We start from the raw sequence: 19,615 nt of genomic DNA, 5'->3' as shown, positions 1-19,615 counted from the left end.
ATTACCTTTCCTTTTAAATTAATTGTTGCTTTGAAAATCCTGTCCTTAGAGACATGAGGGGATAATGCTGTCGGTATTAAGGAAATTTCTACTAAACTCTTATGACTATCAGGAAATGCCTTCGTAATTCCCCATTTCGTGTACTTTGGTATCCACTCAGGAGAGGCTCGCAGCTCCAGAAAAGCCCAAGCACTAACAGGGAGCACAGTGGGTACAGCTGCCAGCAGCTCCAGTTCCGTGTTCAGGGAGCCAAGGCACACGAAGCAGAGCCGCTGAGCTGAGCTGAGAGAAGGATGTCACCTCGGCACCTTCTGCCTCGGCTTCACATCGAGTTAGCACCCTTCACTGACAGCGACTGCTCGTCTGCAGCAGCTGGGAAATCATTTCTGATTTCCAGGCCCCTGTGCCCCGGAGTTGTTCTAGAAGCTTAGGAAAAAAAGTCAAAACCATTTGATTTTTCCAGTTCCTTTTCATACTTATTTTCAAGCAACTTTGGGGGAATCTGTAAGTTATGAGAATGACCTGATAACTGTTCCTCTGCAGGACAACTGAAGTCATTCCAGCCTGGGTGACACTGACCACACTCCCCACATGGAATAACACACAACCTAAAGTGTCATTTACATGGAAGTTGTTTTTAAGAGTCCCCAGGTAACCTCTTGCTTTGATCTCTGTAATTTTCCAATGAATAATGGATCGTTTACAAAGCTCTGCGCTTAGGAGAGCCGTTGCCTCTGGCAACAGGAGATGACCTGGTGAAAGTTCAGCACAGATCTTGGATAAACACATACTGTTGACTGTGCTGGGGACTGTAAGTGTAAGAACATCAGTACAGATGCAAATGAATTTTTTTTTTAACTTTATGTTCTCCATTTCTTTTGAAACTATTTTTTGCTTTTTAAAACATTTTACTTTCAAATTTTTAAGGAGAAGTGCATGATTTCTGTTAAACAAATGAAACTGAGCCCAAACAATTTTCATGTCTGTCAAAACACTCCATTCAGTTTCCCCGTGTTCTACTCCATTTATTTAGATGATTTTTTAATGTAATGGCCAATGCAGTGTGTGGGGCCTCCGTGCTTTCTTTCCCCATTAACTTCCGTCAACAAGACAGCAGACCTACTCCTGCCCCAAAACAGGGAAGGGTTTACAACAAAGCCTGGATATTCAGACAGCCATGCTTCTCACAGCAGAGGTACACTTTCACATGAGGAATACATAATTTTAATGCTGAACAGGTTTCTCATCACTACACTCAACAACACTTAGAGAGAATTTTGCTCACAGCAGTGCCCAGGTAAGACTGGAACAAGCTCAGCGAAGGCTTAAGAGATACTCTGAAATTCAAACAAGTCACCAAACAGAAACAGGAGCAGATTCTCTCTTCCACGCGAGCAGCGAACTCTCTGTACATCACGGACTTGCACCAGGGCAGCACTGGCACCAATAACTGCTGTTCCTTACCTTTGCCTATAGAAGTGGCTATTCCATTCATTAACTGGGACAGGGATTTGCCAGGAGAACCAGAGAGATCCGAGGGTGCCAAGGAGCTGCTGCTCAGGAGGTCGATCTTGCCCGCCTGCTGCCGGAACCTCTCCAGCTCCCTGGACAGGAGGTTAAACTGCTCGCTCTGCGTCCGGCATTTCTCCTCCAGCTCCCGGACCTTGGCCTGCACAACCAACACAGGCATGCCGTGAGAGCACAGCAGGGCTGCCTGCAGCACGTTCTCTGAGGTACCAGGAAGACAGGACAGGCAAAGGATTTGGGATAAACAGGCCCACAGCCTCCCTCTGAATCCTCGCCCACACTTAGACCCCAACCCGCGGGCAGCCCTGCAGTCAGTACTGAGGCGATTTCTCCTTTCATCGCCAGTCTCCAAAGGGGAAATTCCTCATCGTGGATTTTGGCAGCGCTAAAAAATCACTGCCAAGAACACCTGCAAAAAGATCCCACAGTTTTGTGACTTCTTCACACATCTGAATGTCAGTTTTGTGTGCTTTTCCAACCTTCTCTAATAATCAGGTGTATTTCTGGGGTTTGCCCATCTTCTGCTATTAAGCTGAAGCCTCCTAAGTTGCTACATTAACATCTGTGTATTAAAATCCCAGCAAGAGCAAGAAAATCCCCAGTGACTCCTGCAGAATTTGGGCCCAGCCACTGGCTGAACTGCCCTTAAAAACAATGCTGCTCACTGTAAAGCCAAACCACAGCAGGCACCAGCCAAGAAGAGGCTTTTGTAAGGGTGGGAGAAGTACCAAAATATAGCATTTTTGTTTGAATTTTGAGGCATCAGGCTTTAACAAAATAGAAGCTAAAAGATAAGCTTCAGCTGGGAGCTGGGAATCTGCCTACGTACGGTCATGAACCCCTGGTGTGAGAAGATGGACGAGGTGATGTCAAAGACATTCCCCGGCTGAAAGCAGTGACAAAGGGCACGGGGAACTCAGGGGGCATCCTACACGTTTTACTCCAAACATATAAAGAGTAGTGAAGACCCCACAGCATGAAACCCCCTTTTATCCAGATCTGCACATTCACTGTACCAGCTAAATTAAGGATATAATAATGTATCCCACTCCGGTCCTTTATGATGAACAAACACCACTTTCCTTCACTAAAAACCCCTCTTGTGCTTAGTCAAACAACTGTACTAACAAAGGAAGTCTGGATAATAATTAAATTCATTCAACTGAACTAACAATTTCAGTTTCTTTAAAGAAAAATAACATTCTCGGTTCATATAAGAAAAACTGTACATTTTTTATATCAAGAAAACAACATGTATTACATACCACCTGTAGAAAGACCCTAGCTAAAGGAAAATACAGTACCCAGAAGAACCCAAACATCCAAATTTTCTACTACACAATGTGGTACTTTGTTCCTTTTCTAGTAACACATACTTTTTGAAAGTTGGAATGAATTTTGAAGATACAATTTCTTTACATTCATAACACACAAATGAATTTATTTCTGCAAAAGAAATCTCAGGGGTGTTCACTTGATCGATTATGAAACAAGACACAGTAAGAATCAGACATTGTGGGAGTTTTACACGAACATGAAATGCTTGGGGTTTTTGTCTTTCATCTTTTCACTGCGGTTTCGAGCAGATGACATGTCTGACTTTGCTACTTGTTAATTTGCTGCATGAAAATGGCATCTATGGACAGTGTCAAAGGACAAATTAAACAAACATTAAGCAAACGAAGAAGTAAACTGCTTTGGGTTTTTTGGTCCCCACTTTCCAATGAAAAGTTAAAGGATAAGCTATTCAGCTCTCTAAGAATATTTACTGACCTTTCCACATGCAGTTACGGAAACTCTAGCACCACATAAAAAATAAAAGCATCACAATCCTGACCTCAACAAGAAGCTAAGGCTGCCTTAAAAATATTTTTGAAGAAGTATTAATATTATTACTTGTTAACTTAAAAATTATTTGTATTTTGATAACTGCCTTCTTTGTCTTTTCTTCTGAGCACGTAGAAATTTCAAGTTTTTCTCTCACAACCATACGAAGCCTGGAATAAAAATGCCTTTACTGCTTTATTTTTAGCAGGGTAGTGAGTAAGACGTGAGCACGAAGCTGGTACTTTATAAAGAAAATCTGCCATAAGATCCACGACTGAGCTTCCAGGAGGCATCCCCATGCTCATCCCTGTTCCCTGACCCCAGGCATGTGCTCGCTTTGTCAGCCAGCCAGAGTCACCTCACTGGAGAAAATCTACAAATCTGTGTCGGGCCCTGCAGAGCCAGACGAGCTCACAGCCTCAGCATTCCGAGTTTTTCTGCTGTGCCGTGGCTCCTGCCATACACCCTGTCCTGGGAAGGTGGCACAGAGGTGTCCCAGATCTCTCCAGAGCTGCGGCTGCCTACAGCAGACATTCCTGCTCGGAGCAGACTGAATGTCTGTCACTTGGGAGCTGCCAAGCTCCTCACACAGCGCCCAGCGCTGCTTCTAAAATTCAAACGGCTTCTGGAATGCAAAATGAAGCAGACTTCATCCATTGCAAGACAGACACTGTGCACACAGGACAGGTAAGATGATGAGCAACTTTCCAGGTGGACAGGTTTGAATTCAGAGCAGTAATTAGCATGTTCTGCTGTGCAGCTATTATCTCACAGTTTAACTGTTTGCAGAGCAGCAATGGCTTTCCCTGGGTGGCTCCAATCAGCCTCAGGTGAAAGTATCACATGGAACAGTCTCTGTATTAGCAAAGAAACAATCTGAATTCAGACAAAATCCACACAGTCAGAAAGTTACAATCTCGAGTGAATTACCAAACCATTCCTACTGGGCATGCTCGTAAGGAAGTGGATTTGAAAACCAGGATCAGAGCTCTCATTAAATCATGCCAAGATCAATTTCCTGTAGAAAAAGTATTCTGATTTTGATGATTTGGTATGAGGCCAATAAATGCAAAGCATGCTTGCATAACAATGGTTCTAGCACGCATCCCATGCAAGGTGAGGCAGGGCTATTGTACTCATTTTCAAGGGAAAAGTGCAGGATTCAGGACAGGGAAAGGAGAATTTATGCCCTAAAATACCTGCATGCTGTCCAAGGTGTTCTGGATGAAGTGCAAAGCAATAAATCCCAAACAAGACACAGTAAACAAAGAGATGTGAAATAAACAAAGAAATAAAAACAGTTTTGAATACTTTTTTTACATTTCAAAGCAAAGTACATTAGAACAGTTACACGTGTAAAAACATGCATTAACACAAACCACGCTAGAGAAATCAGCACTGCTGCTGATCTGAAACTGCAAAAGGCACATTAAATAAAAGGCTAAAAAATAATGTGCTTGTGGCAATAAAAAGCAAAAGCTTTGGAAACTTGTTGGGGTTATGCAAATCAGAAGCTGCAGACAAATCAGCTCAATAAGAATTGTGCTCAGCTTGAGGGGGGTGAATAATCTCTTGCCTGACTTTCTACCAGGCATTAAATAATAATTTCACCTTATAGTCTGGAAGCTAAAACAAACTTTATACATATGACGATAATGAAAGCCTGTAACTGAAACACATTCTGTGGGAATATTAACTTTTATAGATATTAACAAACAAATGCTTTAATTTTTTTTTTTTTAAAGTTTGTCAAAGCACCAGGGAAAAACCACCTTTCACCAAGGCATAGCCAGCAAGTACACACACAGAAACACTGTGGGAAGGGAAAAAGACTGGAAATTACCTTGAGATAAAAGCAGATCTCTAAAAGAAATATTGACAATGCACTTGCTATTATCAACCCATATTTTTGCACATCCTTCAGGACACGTACGTTAACACTTAATAACCATTTAATGCCTTTTCCTCTGGCAGAAAAATGAAGTGCTCTCTCTCTAGCACAGCCTTTGAAGGTTTTTTTGAAGTATCTCAATTCTTTCATTAGGTTTACAGTTTCTGGTTCTTTAACATGTTGCTTTATGTTTATTAGACAGTATTTAATTAGGAACCCTGGGTAACTGACCGGTATTTGCTGCTATATTTCCAGCCTAATAAATCAAAATTAATCACTCCCTTTAACAGTATTTTACAAAAAATGGAACCAAAACAGAAACATACATCACTTCCAACAGCTCAGCTTAATGCACTCCTAACTGAATTATAAATCTTAAAGGATGCAATTACATCAGAAGAGAAAAAAAAAACGCCATTTGCCTACATACTCCTTGAAATGTGAAAAAGTGACAATGCTGTAAAAGTTATCCCGTTCAGAAGGGGCCCTGAACAAGCCAAGGTAACCCAGAGGATCTTACCTCTAGCAACTGAACTGCTCCCTCATGTTCCTTCTTAGCTTCAACCTGAGCCTTGTTTTCATGGAAAAGGAAAAAGGGAAGAAGAGGGGAAAGGAGGAAGAAGGAAATGTCATTAGTCATGCCACATACAATATGCTGTAAGCACATAAAGCAGCACACTTATCCTCAAATCCAGAGCCAGCTTCCATCTCACAGGGGCGGCTGTGCCAGCACTGCTCCGGCACTCCGGCTCCAAGCCTGGAAATCACGGCTTGTTTCAGGAGGCCGAATCCCAGCCAGGCTGCAGAGCAGTGGCGTTTGCTGGACCAACACAAGCGTGTTCAACATGCTGCAACATCACCTCAGAACTCCCCGAAACCCTCTAAATCCAAACTGAAATGCAGTTTGTTATTTGTTGGGGGGGTTGTGGTGCAGAAACCTCCCAGAGCAGCTGGGAGAAAGTTATACAAAAATTAAGCTCATTCTTTTAATGAAGCAACAGCATTTATCACCAAGGAAAACAGCTCACAAAACAAGGCAACCACAAGACAGGCTGTTTGGAAAGAGGAGTGCAACATTTATGGTCCAATCAACTGAGTCAAAGACAAAAAGAGGGAATCAACAAGGGCAGAAAAGTGTATTGTATGTAGCTTAGAAATTCAGTTGTCAAATTTTGGTTGGGAAAAGTCTAAACCTTAAAACCAAATAAATAGCACTCATTAACTTTGGGTTACCCTCACTTTACTTTCATTTACGTTTTCAGTGTCTCCTTTATTGAAGCTGGCCCAAGACCAGCACAAATGTTGTTAACCATTGTGTCATTCTGCACATTCCTCCCCAGAGAAAAGTCTTAAACCTCTCCTGTTTAGCGGAGGACAACACCCCACAGCCTTTCTAACTGAATGTGCCACACAGTCCCAGGATGGACATAGGTGCAGCTTTGTTTAACTTCATTTCCCCCACTGCTCAGGGCTGCCCTACTCCGTTATTGCCTTCAGCGGGAGCTGGGTCAGGCTAGAAGTCCCCAAAAGCACAGACCCAAACCCACAAACCAAACCCACAGACCCTGAGTGCCCTCCCTGTCCTGCAGGGTGACAGAGCCCCCCTGCCCCCACAGCTCAGCCCCATTCCTGCCTGCACCACAGTAATAATTCTCACTGCAAGCAGGGGATAAAACACTGGCTCCATGAGCACCAGCAAACGTGACAGCAGGTAATAGAAAGCCTTGAGTCATCCATCATGACAAGTTTAATAAAACCTCCCCAGAGTGTGAGTTCTGGATAAATGATAACAGAACCTGCATCAATAACTATCTCTCTTAGACATCAAACTGCCTTGTATTAAGGTTTTCTCACAGAAAAAGACCATCTGATTCCTCATTAACACAAAACCTCGATGGACAATATTATGTTCTTCCTTTTAGGCTGAAAAATCTGATCAGTCTGTACATATATGAAAAAGAGAATGAACTCTTATTTGTATTCAAAACGTGCCAGCAAATGCACCGGGCTGTAGCAGTGACTGGCTCTGCTCTGAACTGCACATTTTGGTGGTTCATCAGCACCTGTACAACAGCACCAAGATGTGCTGTGAAAGCCATCCTGCTACTGCCCAGACCTTCTACTTCCCTTTGGAAACACTTTTTAAGTAAAGATGACTCTAATAAAAAAACAAAAGGGAAGAAAGAATTTAACAAGCACGTACTCGGTCCATTGGGAGGCCAGCTCTGGATGAAATGTGAGCCAGCAGCTCCTGGTTAAAGCTGGCAGTGATGTGTTGTAGTTCCTTAGATAACACATTTATTTAAAGTATTCATCTGCTGAGCTTGTTGCACTGGGTGAAATAGCAAGTGCAACACAGCCTGGGCTGTGCTCGGTGTCTGTCACGCTGCAGCTCAGCACCAGGGACAGCAGGAAGAGTGGCACAGAGATTTGTCTCCTGCTGCCAGTCCAAAGGAGGATTTATTAGAAGAATGTAACAAAAATTAGCAACAAATGCTGTATCTTTCTTTGATTTCTTTCCTTTGCCAGGAAATTTAAGCCCAAAATTTATGAGGCCGCTCTAATAAGAACAGCTGAATATAACTAGAAATGGCATTCTGCAGTGTGCCTAAGTACATTTATTGAGGAAGACTGAAAGAAAATTAACTGGAAGATTTCATTTGGTCAACTACAGCTTTCTATTTCAAGCAACTATATTAGATACATCTTTTATTCTGCTGAGAAGGTCCCTCTGTGCAAATTCTCTACCAAATTATCATTAGCAGCATTATTTCTGTGTTTTCATCTAGTCCAGCAATTGGAAAAATCAACATTAGCACTGAGACAATTGCTGCTTTAAGTGACTTTGGCAAGACTGAAACTCAACATCATGTTTTTTGTACTGCGATGAATACTGAGAAATTGCATTGTGGAAAAAAAGAAGCCTCAAAGTGATTTGTGAATTAGAGAATGACCTTGGAAATGAGGTATTTAAGCAACTGTTTCATTTCTGTGGTGAGCTGACGCTGGCTGGACACCAAAGCCCTGCCAAGCAAACACGACGCATTCTTGAAAAGGAAGATCAACTGTGATGTGTCAGTACCTTGACGAGACTCTCTTTAATCTAATTTACAGGAGAAAGGGAGCAAGAACTGCATGTCTGGCAGAGGAAGCCAAAGAAATCCCAACAAAACACTGATATGTCAGTGAGAATGTTAACAGCACGCTGGAAATGGTAGAGACCTCGCACTTCGATTACCAAGAAATTAAGACCGGATTCCTCCTTGACATTTAAGAAATGCACAAGTATTACCAAACCAAATATAGAGGGAAGCAATGGAAATACAAAGGAAATCCATGAGACTGTGTCCCTCTTATCCCTTTTGGGTAACAGAAAAACTCAGATACAGTGGAGTCAGGTTAATGCTCACTGGCATGAACATTTATAAATCCTTTAGCACAGCCAACAGCCCCTTGTTACAGCACAGCAGCAGTGCCATGGAACAATCCAGGGCAGGGACCAGCCTGGCAGCTGGGTGGGAATTCCTTCAAGAATTCCTTCTCACCAGGAGATCCATCCCACGCCGTTTTCTCTGTCCACGCAACTCTGGTCCCACCTGCCCCTGTCCCCATGTACCTCCTGCAGCAGCTCCATCTCCTGCCCTGCCCCCTGTCCCCATGTACCTCCTGCAGCAGCTCCATCTCCTGCCCTGCCCCTGTCCCCATGTACCTCCTGCAGCAGCTCCATCTCCTGCCCTGCCCCTGTCCCCATGTACCTTCTGCAGCAGCTCCATCTCCTGCCCTGCCCTCTATCCCCACATACCTTCTGCAGCAGCTCCATCTCCTGCCCTGCCCTCTATCCCCACATACCTTCTGCAGCAGCTCGATCTCCTGCTGTTTGGCGTTGAGAACAGCCAAGGCTTGCTCATGCTCCAACTCCAGCTGTTGCCGCCGTTCAGCAGCCTCTCGCATATGCTGTGCCAGGGGAGAAGGAGAACTGTCAGGGCACTGTAACAATCCCAGCTGCAGCCACACGAGCTGCCACGGCCAGGGAGGCACATGTCCCCTCCACAGAAACCTCCCCGGCATCCCTGAGAGGCAGGAGGGGAACCAGGTTGGGTTTGAACTTGGCCAGGACTTAGAGGCGCTCTGCCAAAGCCAAACTCAGGCATCTGCACATGAAGCCCTCACAGGACCCACGGCTCTGACACTGCCACGGAGGTGGCCTTGGGGATGCACAGGTGAGCAGGACCCATCTCTCCCAGCAGGCACACGCTTTCATGGGGCTTTGTGCTTAAAAACTGAAGCGTGGAAAAAAATTACCTTAACAAGTCCCTAAGTGCCTCTTTATCCAGGACAGGCTGCTGTGATTTGTTTTGCAAATGCTGACCCAAAAGAAACAGCTTACCTTTGCTGATCTCTGCCTATTATCTACAGAAATTAGACAGAACAAAACTAACACAGGTGGATTTGGACAAAAGGGACTATACAGTGCTCAAAAACAACTTCTAAAGTATATTTGATGCTCATGACTCAAAGCAATATGAGAAAGGTTCCTGGGAAGAGCACAAGCTGAACGATGTCAAGATACCCTTTGCAGATAGAAATCTTTTTCATTATAGGTTAGTATCACTCCCCCAGCATCACTGTAGCTTTCAAACACCCTCTTAATAAATGGGAGATAAGAAAGATTTCTTTCTAGACTCTGATCTCTTCCCTGGTGAAACTGGTATTAAAGATTTTTATTTTCCAAATTACATACTATTCCCAAAATAGTCTCAGAGCAGAGGCACAATGTCTTATCTGCGGCACCGAGTTATTACACACAAACCTATTAGAAATCAGCACTTGGAAACACAAATGCATGGCTAAAACTGACAAGAGCAGCCCAAAATATCTCTTACTGTGTACAAGAGAAAATTTTATCAGCATATTTCTACCCTGTAATGAGCTGTTATTACCTGCTCCACACTACCCACAGCACAGAGGGACAGCCAGGGAGGCTGACATTGCTCAGCCTGGATATGTTTGCAAAAGAAGCAGAAATTTCTCCACGTGGCCTCTGCTTGGGATTTATTTACTTTTTGTTTGAGCAAAAACAACAACAACAAGATTTCCCACTTTGTAAGTTTTGACCCTCAACTATGGCTTGTTTTCTAGGAGTTTTGTGAGGAATGAACGTTTTGCCTGTAGGCGTTTCTTCACTGTACTGTACAAAAGTTCATGGGTAATACCTGCTCTCAGTGTTTTATAATGACCAAGAAGAATGGCTCTGATTCTCTTCTTACCTGCATGAACACCACCCATTTTACCAACCAGTCTTCCTCATGATTTGAATTAGCATGAAGCTGCATTTACTGAGCTCAGCAGCTTCCATCAAATCTCATGTAAAACTGGACATGGATGGAGCATCAGCACATTTCTTAAATTCAACAAATGGTGAGACAATCAATTTTCACACCTTTAACTAAACCCTTTAATTATCAGGAAAAAAAAAGCTCTCTCTCAAGATTTAGTATCTGAATTGGTACAGCATATTTTGAGCTCTTCCTATTTTACAAAAGCTCCTGCAGAACATTTCTAGTCCTTTGAAAAGATCAATAAATAATTAATACTGTGAACATAGAGTGAATCTATAAAATGTAATGAAGAAACAGATTGTGATCCATGATCTGTGATCTTCCCCAGCTTTCAATTCCTGTAGTTCCTAAAATATCTATTTAACGATCTGGAGAGTGCAGATTTTAAGGTCAGAAAAGACCAGTTGGTCACCTGTGTTAACCTGAAAGCACCCCTCAGCCATTTCAGCACTGTCAGGATCTACTGAAAGCAGCAAGGATCTCCTCACTCAGCATCTGCCCCTCCCTGGCACAACAATCACACCTCCCCCAAACCAGGGCAATTCCCCTCCTCACACACTGGCCTCAAACTGGTTCTCTGCAGGTCTGATCTCTGCCCCCTCTCTGCCCATCAGCTGCTGCCCCTGCTGCTCCAGAGTCTGAGCAGGGCAGGGGGATGAAGGGAGCACCCAGGGAACAGCAGGAGAAGCTCTGAGCTGCTGGATTCCTCCAGGCCTGGCTCCCACAATGAGCACACAGCCATGGCCTGTGTAGGAGGTGACAATGACAATCCACTTGGCTGTGCCATCACTGTCCTTAGCGTCAGGCAGTTTGGACCATTCTAACGTGTAAATTTGCACTTCCCTTTTGCAGCCTTTCTAGAGGTCCTAACAATGCTGTTCCAACATCAGAAGGCAAACAGAGCATAGAAAAAATACAGCAGGGACTCCCTACATCAATACAATTGTCAAATAATGCTGTGTCCTTCAGAGAAAGTGTGAAGAAGTCACCTCGTCAGGGGATCTTTCAGACCACGGGCGCGAATCCTGCTGAGCAGCACAGAAGGGACAGGGGACATCCTGCATTTATCAGTTTTCTTTCCCACTACAGAGCTAGAGTGCTGTGAGTACAAACTGCTGAAAGAGCACTTCAGAGCCTGCTCAAACGGTTCTTGTTTCCTCTGCTTCCTCACGGGCACCAGGGGGTTGGACAATGGGCAGCCCACCCTGGCTCCAGCTGCTGCAGGGCGTACCTGCAGCTGCAGGCCAAGCACAGAGCCCCGTTCTGCCCGTGGCAGGGATGCACAGCTCCAAACGTGTGCTGGGGGATGCCAGAACAGACCCACACGGCTCTCAAGGAGCCCAGCCTTGTTCCCAGAGCAGAACTCAGCCACAGTGCTGAATGGGAGCAGATTCAATTCTCACCCAAGCACTCTCATCAAAAGCCTTGGCATCTGTGCTCGCAGATGGGTGAGCACCAGCACGGGGATGAATGGGAAACGCTGCCTGCACACAGCAGAAAATCAGAACCCTTCTGCACGAGAGGCACTGTGAACAGCTTCAGAAGTTAGCTAATTCAGCAGTTCTTCATCTTCCCTTTTCTGCTTTGTTGATACATCCTGAATTTCTCAAAAGAGAAACTGAACTTCTTTTTACACAGGGAAACTAGGCTAAATATTTCTCAAAACTTTTTTCCAATGGGCTGGAAAGCTGCAAGCCATTTCTCCAAACTACTAATTTCCCGAGCATATGAGGACACACATGAAATGCACGATGAACTGCATCTGCTTGGGCAGGGCTTGGTGCTAAAAAGGAGCTGTAGGGCTCCAAGCCTGTTCAGTGCTCTTCTGCCAGCTCACAAGGGTTCTGCTCGGGGCAGAAGAGCACTGAACATGAAAAGCCAGGATCTCTGTATCCACCAGAGAACTTTTGTTTCAGTGAAGGAAAATTTTTGAGTTCTTAAGCAGAGAGATGTACAGAATGTAGGGGCTACAGTAATATTTTATAGCCAGTTGGACCGGCAGACACAGCTCTCTAAAGTAAATATCTTGGCAGTTTGCTCATACTCTCATCCTCTCTTCCTCATTTTGACTTAAATAACTCTATAGTGAAAACCTACATGTAATTACTTATTAAGTGTCATATAAAGGTCTCTAAATATGTCTCTGTGCTGGTTTAAGGTCCCTTGTCAGTAGCTGGTGCACTGCATTCCATACATTTGATCAGAGCTGAGAGGGGCATTCAGTCCATGGGTTTGCAGAGCCCTCCCTGGCTGAGATCAGGAACAATGAACGAGCAATGGAAGTACTGGATTGCTGGAATTTAGGATTTTATACACACCTTTAGGACCTGCTCTAGGTTCTCCAGCTTGGCTTGGAGCTGGTGTTTTCCCCTTACAGCCAAATCTCGTTCTTTGGTCACTCTGAGAAGGCTTTCTCGAAGATGGTCATAGTCTGATTTTACCTAGAAAAAATAAAATGAGGTTATTGCCCAAACTGCTAATGAATGAAGGCAAAACTACCCCTGACACAAATATTCCTGCATGTTACAACAAAGAAAGGAAAAAGTTCAAAGGAAATAGGAAAAAAGCACAAAAGCCCAGGGGGGAATGTTCACTGAGGAAGCTGTGTGTGTCTCATACACAGGGAACATTTTCTCTCAGCAAGGACTACAGTCTAGCAACCAAACTGGAGCCATGCATAAGTCCTGTCAATTTACATAAATACACTATATCATGCACAAAATGAACGACAATCAAAACATTTCTAAAGTCTCTAGATCTCAGGGGCCTCAGAGATGGGTGTGCTACATAAAGAGGCAGAGATCTAACATATATATATATATATATATAAAATACAGCTCAAATTTACATTTCTTCTGTGCTCTTTTAAGAGTAAACTGACTTCAGAATAAACTCAAATACACATGATCAGCCTGTGTTAACACTTGAAATCATTGTACCTACAATTCAAAAATAAGTATTCTTCTGCAACAAACCCCTTGCTCTCCCTTAAAGCATTTGTATATGGAAGGTATTTAAAGGATCAGATACTCATGAAGTAAGATTTGTTTCATGATTTAACTCACTTGGTCCTATGTTAACCAGTTCAGTATGATCAAGTCTTTTTATACAGGATTTTGTGAATCATCAGTGATAGTGACCACTTCAGAAAACAAGAAAATATATTGAATTACTTTAGCCTGCCATGGAAAAGTTTTTTCTTTAATTCATCAGCTGAAAATGTCATTTCTTAGCCCTTTATGAGTTTGAGACCTGTACTGATGCATAGCAGGATTATTACAGCTTGTATCAGATCAGAAACTGCATTTTTTACATCAAGGAAAAAATCAAGCAGGAATGAACACCTGGGTAAGGAAAACCCCAACATAATTTTCACATACTGCTCCCACTTTTCTGCAATGTTTACAGGAGGGAAGAAAGCAGTAATGTTTCCAGTGGGCAGCGTTCCAAGCAGCATCTGTTTTCCTTTGTCTCTGGAGCGCAAACAAGGCTGGCAGGTTCCTGCCCGGGGAAAGGCAAACCAGCCCAAAGCTCAGGATTCAGTCTTGGGCAGCTCCTGGTTCCTTCTGACTCCACTTCAGGAACTGACAAGTTCCTTCCTTCTTCCCCCCCAGTTTAATTACTGTGAAGTTTTTTTGTTTGTTTGTTTGTTGTGTTTTTTTTTTTTAAAGAGCAAATTAAGCAATCTCAGACATGGGTATCTCTCCTGGCCGTTTTCTAATGCAATGTTTTGAAAGCTGATTCAGCCCTTTTATTTGCCTTCTGGCTCCAGTTTGTTAACTTGCAAATTTTGCCATGGACCAAACAATCTAAATGGTCGCAGCCAGCCCTTGCATTCAGCTCTGCAGAAAGGCTCTTTGGCGTGCAGTGGACTAGAAAAAAAGAGAGGAAAATGGAACAAATCATGTTTTCCACAAGAACTGATGCAATTATTGTCAACCTCAGGATTTTTTTTTCTGTGCACAGATTTTTCTTTTCCTCTCAGTTCTTTCTAACGAAGGAAGCTGTTAAACAATGGATTTTCAGAATCTATTAACTCCTGCATCCTTTGTGTTGTATTGCATTGCTCAGATCAGTCAGTGTATATTGTTGAGGAATAATGGGGTGGAAAAAGGAAACAGTGAGGTATCAGCATCAATGATGCAATCCCGTTGTTGTCTGGGATTCTCAGTTCATTTCCTGGGGATTAATGAAGTGCAATATTTTGAACAAGTTACAAGAAGAGGTTATTTTTGTCAGACTTTAGTCTTCCCTGTCTCCAAAACAATTCCTACCAACTGAGCACCTCTGCAAAGAACATCTTCTAAAATTCACTAGTCGTCTTATTCCAAATATTTTTGGGAGCCAGGGAGCAGGGTACCCTTCTGCTCTGAGCTTTTCCCTGCTGGCAGGGAAGGGGCACTCAGAACAAACAGCTCTCATCAGGCTGCTGATGTAATTTGGAAAGGGATGGATTAGAGACAGGTAGAACTGCAGATGTTTTATGCACCTCAGGATCTTTCACTTAGGATCTCAACGTGCCCACCTGAATTAGTCAAATCTTAGGAATGCACCAATGATTCTGATAATTTCTCTACTTTCTCTTCTGGCAGATCAGCTTTTGAGCAAGGTTTTGATTTTGAGTATTGGAAAGAACAGAATCAAATCTACCAAACACCTTAACTACTATTCTTACTTACAGAAACACCGACACCTTTCAATATTTCTACAGGATATTCTTGCCAGGACTTTCTCCCCTGAAGATCATGTGTTACGAAGAATGCTGTGATAGACACATTTATATAACCCATATGGCATCATAAAGCTTGATGAGACTATTACTTCCTTTTTCTTTTTTAGACAACATTTGTTCTTAAATGTGGCTTTAGTGCTCTCTCCAAGCAGGCTGCTTAAGAACATATGGGATATACATGAACTTGAATTACTCACGGAGCATATCAAAACATCAACGTTCCCAGTGGCAAAAACAGTTGACCTAAATAGAGTGCATCAGAAACAGCTCTAATTTCATGACAGAAACAAGGAACATTTTGATCTGTGATGCTTCTCTGTTCAATTCATCAACCAATTTATTTTGCATCCTGTATCTTCACACTTACTGAACGTGCCTTCATTTGAGTCAGTCTGAGGGCCAGGGTTCTGTAAAGTGCCCTCAGCTTCCTGAACACTTGCACAGAAAGCAGCTACTGAAAGCCATCCCCAGGAAGCAGCAGTTCATGTTCTTGGTGAAAAGCTCCACCAGCCTTATCCCCACCACAGGCCTTGGTTCCAGGCACCAGAGAGCTGCAGGTCCCCCAGCTACTGGCCCTGTTCAGAAAACACTACTGAGAAAGCACCATGAAAATGGTGTGGGTTTAGGTACTGTGGAAACATTGAATGGATAAAGCCTATTCTATTTTTATACTAAAACACTGACTCGTTTGTATTCAGATGAAGAGGAGAACAAGTCAGAGCCCAGTGCCACAGCACTGCCAGGGTCACAAAGTCTTCTCACACAAACTCCACACCTGGAACGCGATTTTGTTTCACTCAGCAGAGTACCAAACCCACGTGAGTTATGTACAGTTTTACATACTCAGAGGTAGCCAGCCTCATACCTACTCCCTTCTAGAGTCAAATTTCAGCACATTGTACAAAAATGAGCAGTGGCTTCCTCAGTGCTGCATAGCAGAGTTCACCAACACTCCTCCAGCCCCATGTGCCTGGATGAAGCTGGCCTGTTTTCAGGCCAGCTCTCAAGGGTGAAAAAGAATAAATTAATTTAGGCAGGTTTTCCCCTTCAGGGCTGAGCCCTAACTCTGTTAGAATTCTGCTGCAACCTCTACATCCAGAACTGTGGATTTTCACACATTCTGAACAATAAAATGCATCTAAACTGCACAATCTATCATCAGCCTCAGTGTGTGGCAAAAGACCTCAGAAAACCTCTTATGCAAGGAGGAAAACCAAAGGTTTGTTAACATCCAGGGTATGTGACTAAGGTTCCATATTGTGAGATCTGTTAAAAGTGAGACAGCACTCAGTTTTTGTATTGAGGCTGTGATATGAGATCAGTAGTGCAAGCACCCAGAATTTTTGCACAGTGCCTTTTAACTTGTATTAATTAATTCATTTAATTATGTGAATGTATTTGATAGATGTGAAGAAACAAGCACTCACAGAATGACAAATTCTGACATTACAATAGTAAAAGGGAATTTTATTTCTAACTTAGTGGCTAATGTGACAAATGCTGACCTCTGTATTTTAAATTGGTTTTAGTAGACTTTTTCAATGTTCCTCAGGACAAACATTACCTATAATAAAGCACTATCAGCCATGTAAGTTGTGCACTTGCTGATAGCAAGAGGACTCACATTTTTAGTGTCACCAAAGTACTGAGCCCTCATTGCATTAATGATGCACATTATTGTGTGTCAGCTAGAATATAAAATTGCCCATGTGAGACTTTATCTTTATGTGCCTCGTGAGGTAAAGAGCAAAGGTAATGTGTAAACAACAATAAAGAGAAGAGAAACACATTAGGAAAGGGAGAAATTTGTAGACAGATGGATGAATAAAATTAAGTGATGCTATGATACACATGGCTTCCTCCTATCATAAAGTATTATAACTCTGCCTTTTTATATAAAGCCAATTTAAATTCATCAGCAGCAGGAAATGTCAGGCCTGCTTCGATACCAGGTGCTGCACACAAAGTGCAGACCAAGGGCAGAGCCAGCTCTGAATTCTGGGGATTGGCAGGGCCCTGGGGGCCTCACCAGCCCCCTTTGGCTGGGGAGTCCAGCAGTGGCCACGCTGTGACCAGCGACCGTCGGAGCCCAGCGGGCAGCTCCCACTGCCCCGAGAGGGGCTCTCAGCAGAGCCCGTGTGAGTAACAGCTCCTGGGATATGAATGAGGTTGCCCAGCAACTCACTTAAGCCCTGCAGAAATCCCAGATTGGAGTTTTATTTTTAGCTAAATGTAGCCCTGTAAAGTGGCTGGTTCATGATGTTTCTCCCCTGAATGCATATGTGGTGAGGTGAGGCACGTCAGCCTCTCCTCCTCCCAGCACGGTCACCCCATGCAGAATTTGCCAGAGATAAATCCACATTGCAGGCACAGAGAGACCTTTTAGTCCCCAACAGGCACAAGTAAGAACCGAGGAAAAACACTTACTGCTAAAAGAGTTTTTCTCTCAGGACCTGGAATAGCTGAGACTACTCCATGTGGCAGGGGAAATAACTGCTAAAGAGAGTTTGGGGCATTTGCTGCTGGCCAAGAGCCTTTCAACGTTTTACTGAGCAATTTAAAATTGCAATTTTAAGATGCACAAGGGTAGGAGAAAACCCCAACTGATAGACAGAAATTTTTCAGAAAAAGAGGAGAATTCTTCAATCGAGTCTCACCAAAATCACCAAAGAAGTCTTTTACCAAAGCCTACTACCAATTTACAACACTAAGAAAATACATATCAGAGGAATGATGCACCTCTCTAAAGTCCAGAAGCATGTCTTCAATGTTCACCTGAAAATCACATTTGTTCCTAAGACAATTTTTTTGCGATTTATTTTCAATTAATTTTTTTTCACGTTGTCACAGAGAAGGAGGCAAATCAGAAACCAATGATCTGGGCAAGATCCACTTTCACCCAGCCTGCAGCCTGGTCCCTGTAGCAGGAGATAAGCCAGGAAGCAGCTGGAGAGCTGTGCTGTTACCTGCTCATGCTGCAGGGCTCGGGGGGACGCAGTGGCATACTGAAGGCTCAAGCGATTCTTCTCCGGCACAGCATCCTTCAGTTCATTTTCCTAGAGCAGAAGCAAAGAGTGTTACAGGCCATTTATCTCCATTTCAGCACATCCTATTAAGTGCTTAAGGAAGCAGTGGTTTTACATTATTTGGTATTAACAAACAATTAAGAGCAATATGAGGCCCAGAGCCAAAGGCACGGAAGGTGCAGCAGCTGTAATTTGCAGTAACAGCCAGCTCTGCCATAAACCCCCATGTTTTCAGTAGATGATCTGATTAAAGATGTGCAAGCAGAGATGACCTGGCTTCACAGGCCTGGTGCCCACAAAAATAATAATAAAAGTCTCCCCATGGGGGTAATGAAGAGCTCAGACCTGGCTGCCTCACCTCACCCAGAGCTGGGAAGAGGAAGAGACTCAACTCCCAGAAAATAAAGCAATTTAGGTGTCTAGAGAGCATTTTGAGGGCAAAAGCCAACAACTGCAATGTACACTCATGTACACACTTTTACATTCACGTATTTCACTTTACTTTTAATGCGCATCTACTTACGACATGAGTAAACAGCCACATTCTAACTCACACACTCAGAATCTGGGTACAGCATCTCTGTCCCACAGTGACAGGCAAGCCAGAAATGCAGGAAGTCAAAAGGTAAGGAACCTAAGCCTAAAGATCAAGGTATTAACTACAGCCCCAGGAATGTATTGTTATGTATTTAGACAGCAATACAAGCTGGAAAAAAAAGAACAGTAAATAAAACTCAAATATACAGTCAAAGGTCAAACTAGCAGGGTGGAAAGGCTTTATCAGGTCACACAAACCAAAATGGATGGAGCTCAGGAAAAACCAGCAGCATCCTCTGATACTTCTGACAATTTTGTTTCTGCACAAGTTCCCAAAGATTAAATCTAACATTCAATTCCTTATCAAAGCTGCCATCAGTCATGCTGAGCAATCTGTAACCTCTCCATCCTGCAGTGTGCATTACACACTGTCTTCTGAAAACACTGCTTACTTCTGCCAAGAGCTACATTAAGGTGGGCAACACTTGGCCCATTTTTGAGTGATTAGAAATAATTTATGATTTTGCATCACTAAATCCACACTATCAGCAGATTTCTCTACGAATTCTGCTGAGGCCTAAAGAAAAACTGTTCAAGTAATGCTTTATCACAATTTGTCTTTAAAATTCTCAGTATGAAAAAAAATATAAATTGGCAATTTTTGATTTACCAATGCAAGCCCTAAAAATGAATTTCAAGATTATATTAAATGTTTTTCATACTGTTTGTAACCAAA

The 19,615-nt window shown here is 43.1% G+C and overlaps 1 protein-coding gene across 13 annotated transcripts in view; it reads right to left on the bottom strand.

The window, feature by feature from the left end:
* Positions 1–19,615, bottom strand: part of RIMBP2 (RIMS binding protein 2) — an 81,739-nt gene that overhangs the window by 30,050 nt on the left and 32,074 nt on the right. For 6 of the 13 annotated variants that reach the window (XM_019285220.3, XM_019285221.3, XM_019285213.3 and 3 more), the window contains exons 2-7: positions 18,283–18,372; positions 12,903–13,025; positions 9,095–9,199; positions 5,766–5,816; positions 4,554–4,574; positions 1,465–1,669 (exon numbers count right to left, since the gene is read on the bottom strand). In XM_019285220.3, the coding sequence (XP_019140765.1) occupies positions 1,465–1,669; positions 4,554–4,574; positions 5,766–5,816; positions 9,095–9,196 (379 nt within the window). In that variant the 5' untranslated portion in view covers positions 9,197–9,199; positions 12,903–13,025; positions 18,283–18,372. The remainder of the gene's footprint in view (positions 1–1,464; positions 1,670–4,553; positions 4,575–5,765; positions 5,817–9,094; positions 9,200–12,902; positions 13,026–18,282; positions 18,373–19,615) is intronic. The other 7 variants (XM_010398422.4, XM_010398421.4, XM_039560903.1 and 4 more) reach the window with 2 other exon arrangements.

Source organism: Corvus cornix, chromosome 15 (assembly GCF_000738735.6).
Source record: "Corvus cornix cornix isolate S_Up_H32 chromosome 15, ASM73873v5, whole genome shotgun sequence".
Taxonomy (NCBI): domain Eukaryota; kingdom Metazoa; phylum Chordata; class Aves; order Passeriformes; family Corvidae; genus Corvus; species Corvus cornix.
The sequence above is the reverse complement of the archived record's forward strand: the minus strand, read 5'-3'. Positions and strand labels throughout refer to the sequence as shown.